Genomic DNA, 10974 nt, shown 5'->3' with positions numbered 1-10974 from the left:
TCGATCCATCTACCGAAGAAGAACAAGATCTCCGTTCTTGTTGGCCAACCGTCTAGGGCCAGGAAAAAGCAGGTTTTCCCGTAATTGGGTGGGACAATTTCGTAAGGAACGATTTAAAGGGAATTGCAACTTCTGAGGAGGGTGCAAAGAGCGAGGGGTGGAGCATGACCGTGCGTAACTTTGGCGGCATCAGGCAGCTTGGTGATGCAGTGAGTTGTTAGTTGCAGTAGTAGTAAAAATTTTCAGTGGTTATCTAGTAGGTATTCTAATTTTCTTTTGTTCATCTTTACTCTGATCTCTTCTTTCTTTCATTTTCTTTTAACACTATCTTGTTCTTTATCCTCATTGATTGAATTTAAACATTAAGCCAGTACAATGAGGCATATTTGAAAAACATCACAAAATACGTAAAAAATATTGAGTGTTTTACAACCTTGCTTATGCCCAAAAACCGGTTATATTGCTACGTCTATTTTGTTTACCAGCGTTAGATCATAAAAAAAAGATGAGGGAGGAAGAAACCTAAATGATAAAGAAAATAGCCCATAAAAAATATATAAAATTATAAAATAAAAATGATAAAATAACACAAAAATGATAAAATAAAAAGGACGAATTTTGTTCTTAAAAAGGGTAAAGTGGTAGCAGATCAAAATTAGATATGTAACAATTTTGAACAAAAAAATCTCTCTACCCCCTCAAACAAAGAAAGTTTTTGAGTGGTCTATTTCAATTTTCATAGTATTATTTTATTTCTAATAAATTCATTTTTTTTTTTTCTTAAAAAGGTTATACCCTCTTTTCTCACTTATAACCGATTTTTATGTTTACCCAACCACCTGCAAATCTATTGTTAACTCTACCAGCTTTTGATAGAATTGCCTATTAGCTTTAAGTAGATTACTACAGAGGAGAAGTTTGCGCAACTGTTTTGGCCTCTGGTCGCTTGGTACACTGATGAGTTAATAGAAGGAGCAATAATATTATTGACTGTTGAATTAAAAAATCCGGTTCTTGGCCGAGAATTTAACCTAAAATGTGATTATATTACTGAATATATGTTAATTACTTTTCTTGCTAATGATATATTTTTATAACTCCGGTTTCCATCTCTTCACATAAAAAAAAAAAAAAAAACTATTTTTACAAGCTTTTGAAAAGCATAAATCTACTCACACAAGACTGAATCTCTGTCTACAACGATAAAATTGATGCCAGAATGAAAAATTTCAGCCTTTCACTTTCTTTGGCTCACTGTCCCTATCTGTATGTTTTTTTTTTGTTTTTTTTTTTAAAACAAATATTCCTGCTTAGATATTTAAATTAGCAAAGTCCTGGAAAGAGATTTATATTAAATTATTTAACAGATATTCCTAATTCTTTAAAGCAGCTAATTAAAAATGAATAAACTTCAATTCATCTCTTTGTATAAGAAAACTTTTCTTTTGAATTAAGGTGCAAAAAGTTCATAATTTTTCTTTTAACTGTGGATTTAAAAGGAGTTTCTATAATCCTAATACCTTCTAGCCAGAAACCATATTTTTCTATTGATAGTCTTATACTAAGTGAGTTATAGACCGCTTACTCTAAGTCTAGTAAAGTTCTCCCAAATACCTTTGTAAAGCCCACTTGATACTCCACGAAATTTGAGCTTTGTCATTTTTTTTAAAGTAAATAAAGGCGACAAAAAGTAGAGAAGATCTAGGGTTATAGCACACATTTTAGGAGAGTATATAGGAATTCATTTTTTGGGGCGAGAGCAAAGGAAACTAGAGGGGAAAGGGGTGGACTGACAACTAAGAAACAAACCCTAAAAAGGCGATTACACACAGAACATAAGAAATCTTAGGAAAAAATCACAAGATTACTGAGGTAGAAATTTTGAGGAAGGGCAAGGAATTTTCTCAATTCTGTTTCATGAAGGTAAAGGAGTGTATTTTTTTTAATCTATGGGGGGGGCGAGATTTTTTGTTTTCTTAACGATTATTTTCAAATCCAAAATTGTTACAGAACACAACTTAAAAGAAAAATGTGAAACTGTTACAGGACAAAATTTAAAGAAGAAATGTGAAATTGCGAATTCATTTTTGGAGGCGGGATCACTGTAAAAAGTGGTGCACAACTTAAAAAAAGCACCAAAAGACGATTATACTGAGAATATAAGAAATCTTAAGAAAAATTGCAATATTTTTACATAAAAGGGTATTTCTTTAAAATCCAGAGGGGATTTTTGGCTTTTTTATGACTATTTTTAAGTCGAAATTGTTACAGAACACAGTTTGAAAGAGAAATGTGAAATTGGGGATTCAATTTTTGGGACGGAGGCACTGGGTATTAGGTGAAAGAGGGATTGATCATAACTTGAAAACAAACACCAAAAACTTACGCGGAGGGTACAAGAAACTTTAGAAAAAAATAACAAAATCTCCAAGGTACTATTTTGGGGGATGCTAAGGCTTTTCCTTACTTTTGTTTCATGAAGATACAAAAAGGATATTTCTTAGAATTTAGGCGAGGAGGGGCATTTTTGGTTTTCTTTACGCTTATTTTTAGATCAAAATTGTTATACACTACAATTTAAAGTAGAGTTGTAAAAGTATGAATTAATCTTTGGGAACAGGAGCATTGGGAACTGGGGGGGGGGAGGAGGACTGGAGCACAATTCGGAAAAACCGCTAGAACAGCAATTATGTGGAAAACATAAGAAACCTTAGGAAAAATTGCAACATTTCCGAGGTAAAATTTCCGGGACGGGCGATGTTTTGTCTCAATTTTGTTTCATGAAGACGCAAAACCAGTGTTTTATTTAAATATAGGGGGGAAGAGGGTATTTTTGGTCTCTACTTTCAATTATTCTCAAATCTAACTTTTAAAAAATTAAAGAAGAAACGTGAAATTGGGAAAGAAAAAAGGAGAAAAGGAAAATATTTACTTCTTTTTTTACAATATTTAAGACCACGTAGCTATACAGGGATGGTTTTCTGAGGTATTGAAGATATGTGAAAATATTTTTAGTGTTAACCTAATTTTTCAGATATTTGTGTAAGTGATAAAAAGGGTACGACACATTTGGAATGCATCAAACACTTCTAAATATCTTGATGATCAAAATACAGTACTAGAAAAACGGTTTAATAGTATGCATATAAATGCATACCATTGGAAGGTATACTAAAAATTAATAATAAAATAAGCTTTACAAAAAAAGTAAGCATTTTAAAGAAACATTTTACGTACTTGGTCGAATTTCTGGACCAAGATTGGAAAGGTGGGTTGTTACAAACCCAATCAACTCCTCATTTCTTTTGTCAGAATAAATAAATTACCTCAAAGAATTTAAATTCTTTTATTATTGCTGGAAATGAGCTTATTACCTGAGAGAAATTTCTTGTTGTGGGAGATTGCGTTAAAGTTAATAAGCTGAAAGTTTTGTGTGAGTGGTCACAATCCATGCTACCAATGCTACCAGTGGTCATGCTACCAGTTACCAGTTGTCATGCTACCATGCTACCAGTGGTCACAATACCATGTATTCATGGAAAATTTAAGTGAACGTCATCTAAGTCAACAGCTAGTGTATACAATTGTAAAGTAACCCTGAGCTTTACCCAAAAGATAAACGTATGATTACAAGTTAAATTCAAAAGGCAAGTTTAAACAACAAAAAAACTTGAAAGGAAGAAGATGAGGTTAACCAAAAACTAGATTTAACCAAAAACGAAATTCGAAATTTTCATGGAGCAGGATTCGAAATTTTTAATGGGGAAGTAAGAATAGGTTCCTCCGAATAATTTAGGTAGTGTTCGACAGAAGTTCCTTTATGAGATGTCCGGAATCAAAAAAGCATACGTTAAAAGTAACGTTAAGTGTTATAATAAGCGCTAGTAAATAGTAATTTTGAAAGCAGTGTGTCACTTTCCCAAGTACTATTTTTGTAACTTAAAGAAATCATGCTATTTTTCGTCATCATCATCAAAATAGCACAAGCTGCAGATGTTATGGTACGCGTCAGAAACTTCTCCATTAACTGAGCACCGTACTGTGAGCCAAAGTGCCATCTAATGAAATTACAAGTCAAAACAAATTATACAATAGATTGTGCTAAGGTAATCTTCAATGAAGACCTAACATTATTTTTAGGGGACTTTTATATGGATGTATATTTTGTTGTTTTATTAAGCGACACGGTGAAGCATCAATGCATTGTTTTAATTTTTGTTTTTCAACGCATTAAATAACTAGAAAGATAAGTAATTCATAGATGAAGCTAGTGATTGAATAAAGTTCAGATAGACTATTTAATTCGAAAACACATGACCTATTGGTCGAACGCGTCAAAGCCCAGCCAAAAACAAGGCTATGTCCCTGGTAAATCTTATATGGGCCTGGTCAAGGCAAGCCCTGGTCAATCTTATTCTAGGTAAAGAAAAAACTAATGTATATAATGAAATTAAACTTTTTAATTATTATGCCAGAAAGAATCAAGTTAGGTCATATTTTTGTCAATCAATATTAGTAATTTCATTTCTTATGGATGCTCTGAAAAGTTGTAAAAGAAAAAAGAAAAAAAGAAAAAAAACAAACAATCGGGCAATATCAATATTTTGAGTAGATTATACTAAAAGAGCCGAATTCAAAAAAAAAAAAAAAAAAAAAAAAAAAAAAAAAAAAAAAAAAAAAAACAGAATTCTGAACATAAAAAAGTAACAACACAAAGCAATAAACTGACTTGGAATAATAGTTAAACAATGATTTGGAGGTGAATATTCTGAATTAAATAATTAACTATTGTCAATTAATTGTAAAAATATTAAATAATTATAATATCATTATTGTTTGCTATTGAACTGCAGATAACGCCAAATTGATAAGACTCTCTGTGCCCAGGCGCTCCATTTCAGAGCTGGATTGCTGAAGGGTAGCAAGAAACTTGATAATATTGCACTCCTTAGTCTGAGGGTCCACGCTCCTTTCGACAGCTTCGATTATGATTCGACCAACTGAACGTCGAGAAAGGCTCTATAAAGAAAATTAAATAACGTTCAAAGATAGCCTGTTATTATTTTACTGCAATGAAAACACTGAACTTCGGCTTTAGGAGCCGGGAGGGGGAGGGAGGCATACCAAAGTTTCAGTTTAATTCAGTCATTAAAAACATGTTTCATGCAAAGAGTTAGATACTCTCTATATTACATGTACATGACTTAATATCTCCTGTTTAAGACCACATCTTAAACAATTACATAACCCCTTCGTTTTGTATCTGTCCAGAGACTAAAATACAAACATTCAACATCGAAGATCAGCAATTCAGATTTTTTATGTAACTGCGCTTTTAGTGGCTTAATTAACTTCGGACTAAGGAGTGGCGGAATTGGGGGGGGGGAATACTTCAGGCTTGCCTTTAAAAAAAAATAAGAACATGTTTGCAAAGAGTTACACACATGTGCTCTCTATCTTGCATGTACGTGTCTTTTTACCGCTTGCGTTTCACCTCCGCACCTCTGATGAGCGCAAAGCGACCAATTTCGCAACCCCTTGGTTATGAGTCTGTCTGGATAAGTGTATGTAAATATTCAACATTGTAAATTTCTAAACTGAGGCACAACTATCTAGCACAAAAGAATATCAGCAACATATAAGAGTGGGAACTGGCGCTAGCGTTGACCAAAAAATCAACGCCATCTAGGGCTTGGTATTCTTTGAAGGTATGAGATCATTTTTCTGTCAGGAACTGAGATCCGATACTTATTACTACACTGAAAGTTTACTCTTTTTTTATGCTGAAAGAAAAAAATATTAAGTGTCACCAAAAAGTGTCACCTGGATGGCGTTGTCGATAATAGGACCAGTTCCTACTCTCATAGGTTACCCAAACTCTTAGTTCAGTTTTTGCCGTCTTAGAAAAAAACTTGTTGGTAACACGTTTCTAACAACTGTGTTCACATGAGCTGACAGAAAAATCTTAACAAACAAATTTAAAACCGAAATTTTAGAAATGAAAAACAAACGAAATGTTAAATTTTTTATGAAAACTTCAAAGAATCAAAACATTGCCGTAGAAAATTGTTGGCGGATTCTGGGCATGAAATAAAAAAAGACTCAAAATCTCTAATGGTCAATAGTAGTCTAAAAAGGCAACGAACTAAAAACCAACGATAAAAAAACTAAAACCAAAAGAAATCAAAGACCAAAAAAAGACAAAAAAAAAATAAATCTAAGGTTTACTCTTAGAAAGGCCACTTCTACCGACTACCGGGCTGAAAGTTCATAATCTGGATTGTAAATTCGTGGTTCTACCGATCTAGGTCAAGAAAATGATCTTCCTTTTATAATTGAGGTCATGAACCCACGAACCACGAAGTCTTGCTGTACCACCGTTTGAAGTTCAACAATGCAGTTTTATAAACCTATTTTCTGGACTTCTTTGTTCTACTTTCTTTCTACTTTCTGTTCTACTTGAATTCTTTTTTTTCAAGAATCAGGTTTATGAGTGGGAAACTAAAGTGACAAACTAAAAAAAAAGACAAAATTTCAAACAATGACTAAAATCCAAAAAAATGCATCTTTACATAACTTAACAATAGATGCTATACAAAATATTTTTTTTCTTTTTATTTCCCCAGTTCCCCTTCTTTACTCTTTTTTTTTCTCTCTCTTTCTTTTGTTGGCGCTTTCGACACGTCTCAAACATACAGTGGCGGTTTTCGCCTCTCTTGCGGCTGGGGCAAACTCTTGATTAGCGCCCCCTCCCCTGTCTTCCGCAAATTTTTTAGGCTAAATTTTAACAAAATGTTCATTTACTAACAAAATTATTTTCAATTTAGTAATTAAATAGTTATTTTTTAATTTATAATTTAAATTATTTAATAAAAAACCAACAGAGAGAAAAATGTCAATGAAAAAAAGAACAAACGAGACTGTGGCCAGTGGAGAGAAAAGACAAAAAATTTAAAACAACGCAGATATTTCGCCTGTATTAAAACTAGGCCTCTTCAGCACGAAAGAAACACAAGAAGAAGAAGATAAAAAACTAAACTAAAACTAAAAACAAATAAACCCACAACCAAAAAAATACACAATTGGCGCAAACTAATCCACGTAGGGAAAAGATGCCATTAGAGTTACTTCAGTGAAAACACTAGAGCAACCAAATATCCACGTTTTTTTACATTTTTCGTCTTTTCTCTCCACTTGCCACAGCCTCGTTCGTTGTTTTTTTCACTGAAATTTTTCTCTCTGTTGGTTTTTTGTCATGGCTGGCAAGTTCGGCTTAAGATCTTTCAAATCATTTAATTATTGTTAATTATTCTGTTTTAATTATATTATGTATTTTTTTATTTTAAACTTATTTTATTATTTAATTAACGATTTATTAATTATTTTCATTTATTACCTGCGCCCTCTACTTTAATTAAATAAAAATAAAATTTCAAAACTACAAATGATTATAACTGTCAGACTATTTATTTGAAATTTTGCACGCCTAAAACTTTCGTACGCCTAAAATTCCCGTTCACTGCCCCTGTCAAGAGATTCCCCGAGTCTTCCTATACATGTATGTGTTGATGCGGGAGAAGTTTAGAACGCCCCTAAAAAGTCAAAGCATCTTCATAAAAATCGCACCATCAGATTCGGTATATCAGAGAACCATACTGTAAGGTTTTCTAGCTTCCATCCTCAAAAATGTGAAATGTGATAAATAATCATTTATTATTTAATTAATGATTTATTAATTATTTTCATTTATTATCTGCGCCCTCTACTTTAATTTAATAAAAATAAAATTTCAAAACGACATATGATTATGACTGTCAGACTATTTATTTGAAATTTTACACCCCTAAAACTTTTATACCCCTAAAATTTCTGCTCCCTGGGCAAGTACCCCTTCTTCCCCCCCCCCCCCAAAAAAAACACCTCGGCATATTTACTTATAAAAATCTCAAGTCTACCCGATGTTTACTTGTAAGAATTTCAAGTTTTCATTGACTATTTTTCGTTAAAAATCCTAGCTCTGATTTAAAGCCTACAGTTGCAGTAAAATGATGAAAGCGATGAAATTAATTTGTACCATAGTGTGTAATGCAGCCATAGTTCGAAGCACAGATCTCAATTTATCTTCTATGGTTCGAAGTCTCTCTGCTTCGTACTCCGCTTCAAAAAGCGACTTTGTCAAAGTTTGTCTGTCTTCCTCTGACCTGGTCAGCTGGTCCATTAAGTCGCTTCGATCCTAAGATAAAATTAAATGAAATGTTTATGATATTCTTGGATAATTAATAAAATTCCAAAATCGTAAATTGTATTAATCGATTAGAAAAAAGCTAATGTATTGTAGTTGTTCTAAACTATACTGTGAAAAATGTTTGGAAGAATACGACAATAAGCCTTCAAACTTGAAAAATGTGCTTCCAAAAACGACAGGAAAAATCCCGCTTTCTTGGGCTATAATGTAAGGCAGGCTAAGACGGCGGGGCTACCTTTTACAATTGAAAGATGACAGATTGTCAAATATTGTGATGACTATCCAAAAAAGAGCAAACGAGAAGCAGGTCGTCCCCGAAAGGGGATGGGAATAAGCTCAGGGGCGCAAATCCACGCAAGTAAGGGGGGCGAAACAACAATGTATTTTTCAAAATCTAGAAGGGGTGGCGTTTTTTTAAAAATAAAAATACCAAAAAACATCCATTTTTCAATAAGCGTAACAAAAAAGAGGTAATTTGAATATCTAGGGGGGAGCCTCCTGTCCCCCCCCCCCCCCCGATTGGCGTCACTAAAGAGGTTATAAGGAAGGATTTAAACGCAATTGGGACTTCATACGAGGGCGTAATGAGTGAAGCTTTCAATAGATTGGGGTGGAGAGAAACGTGAGTAGCTCTATCAGCATCAGCTCTATTATTAGCGTGAGTTTTTAGTAATGATAGTCGTGGTATAATGTGAAATGTAGTTTTGAAACTTAAACTATTGGATAGAACACACTTTTCTATAAAACACACGTTAATACAAAGGAGGATATCTTGCACTTTGTTAAAATTAGTAATATAAACATTTTGAATTTATACAGCTGGAGGGTGCAAACTGATAAACTTGGACCAACTCAAATATTTCAAAAAAATGTCTTCTGAATTTTCTGGATATTTCTTGGTTCATATACAACGCAATTAAAACACAAAGTTTTTGGTTTAGTGAAAAGCAGTATGGGGCCTAAAGGTGAATCTTATAAAAAAAAGTGTTATATATATATATATTTTGAAGTAAAGTTACTATTTGATCCTACTAAGCTCACTAATACAAGACTGAGTGCGAAAGAAATTTCTGAGGAAGACAGTCATTTAAAAAAAAGTTCTATCCTAACGAAAGAAAATTCTCTAATTCTTAAATGCTAGGAAAATCTATTGTATTATTTTGAACAAATAAATGTCTTCGAAACATATAGCTTTTGCAGATAAAAAATATTCGAAAGATTTTCTTCTCTTAAAAAATAGACGAGATGGGACTTCTTCCGAAGTAGAAAACAAATTAATATATATATATATATATATATATATATATATATATATATATATATATATATATATATATATATATATATATATATATATATATATATATATATATATATATATATATATATATATATATATATATGTATATATATGTATATATATATATATATATATATATGTATGTATATATATATATGTGTGTATATATATATATATATATATATATATATATATATATATATATATATATATATATATATATATATATGTATGTGTGTGTATATATATATATATATATATATATATATATATATATATATATATATATATATATATATATATATATATATATATATGATATGTATGTATATATATATATCTATATATATATATATTATATATATCTATATATATATATATATATATATATATATATATATATATATATATAATATATATATATATATATATATATATATATATATATATATATATATATATATATATATATATATATATATATATATATATATATATATATATATATATATATATATATATATATATATATATATATATATATATATATATATATATATATATATATATATATATATATATATATATATATATATATATATATATATATATATATATATTATGCTTCCTAGTCCTAGCTTAATTAGAATGAAACATTTATAAAAAGACTATTGTGTCTCATTTTGAGAAGAGAGAAGATTTTCGAAGCAGCATTTTTGTCGGGTCTTCCACCCCTGAGCAAAATATCTGCAGGAACTCCTGAATGACTGAATGTTTTACAAATGAAATCTTACTTCTTCCCAATCCGCTTGTACCTCCTGCAGTTGTTTCTGTAATATTCCGATTTGTTGTTGTAATGATTTGATTGTGCCACCCTGTTGAACTTCTCTGACTGTGGACAGTGTTTCGTTGCCAGAATTTTCAAAGTCAGCTTCTTGAGAAGGCCAAAGATCGTCCTCTAGGGCAAAAAAGTCTAAACAAACTACCAAAAAATCAAGACTGAACATAAGTAAAAACAAATCCGTTTACATGGGGGAGGGAGGCAGGTTGGACTGTTTGGCCTGGGCTTCACTTGTAGCCGAGATTAAACATGTTACCAGTACCTTATATTCAAAAGTGTCTATTTTTACTTAATAATTCGAACTCCACTATGTCTTTGGCTTCAAACACACAGTACAATTTGGAAACGCGGTTTTAAAAGTTTATTTCAGAAGTGGAGTCACTCGTGTCTTCTGAAAGATCGGGCAAAACTTTACGGTTTGTATCATATGCGGCTTTAAGTACGTATCTAGAAAACCCCCAAAAAAATAAGTCTGGCAATGTAAAGATAGATTCAACTTAAATTACTTAAAAAACTGGGAATAAAAGCGCATATTTTGGCCCGTTTGGCCAAAAAGGGGCCATATTTTGGCCCGTTTAAGTATTTGTA

General features: G+C 31.5%; 1 protein-coding gene across 1 annotated transcript in view; it reads right to left on the bottom strand.

The window, feature by feature from the left end:
* Positions 1-4724: 4724 nt before the first annotated feature.
* Positions 4725-10974, bottom strand: part of LOC148942946 (uncharacterized) — a 21550-nt gene continuing 15300 nt past the window's right edge. The window contains exons 2-4 of the mRNA XM_089102407.1: positions 10340-10527; positions 8075-8233; positions 4725-5019 (exon numbers count right to left, since the gene is read on the bottom strand). Coding sequence (XP_088958533.1) covers positions 4840-5019; positions 8075-8233; positions 10340-10527 — 527 coding nt within the window. The 3' untranslated portion in view covers positions 4725-4839. The remainder of the gene's footprint in view (positions 5020-8074; positions 8234-10339; positions 10528-10974) is intronic.

Source organism: Artemia sp. Qi Xiang Cuo, chromosome 16 (assembly GCF_049724085.1).
Source record: "Artemia sp. Qi Xiang Cuo chromosome 16, ASM4972408v1, whole genome shotgun sequence".
Classification (NCBI taxonomy): Eukaryota; Metazoa; Arthropoda; class Branchiopoda; order Anostraca; family Artemiidae; genus Artemia; species Artemia sp. Qi Xiang Cuo.
This window is presented reverse-complemented; position numbering and strand designations above follow the sequence as displayed.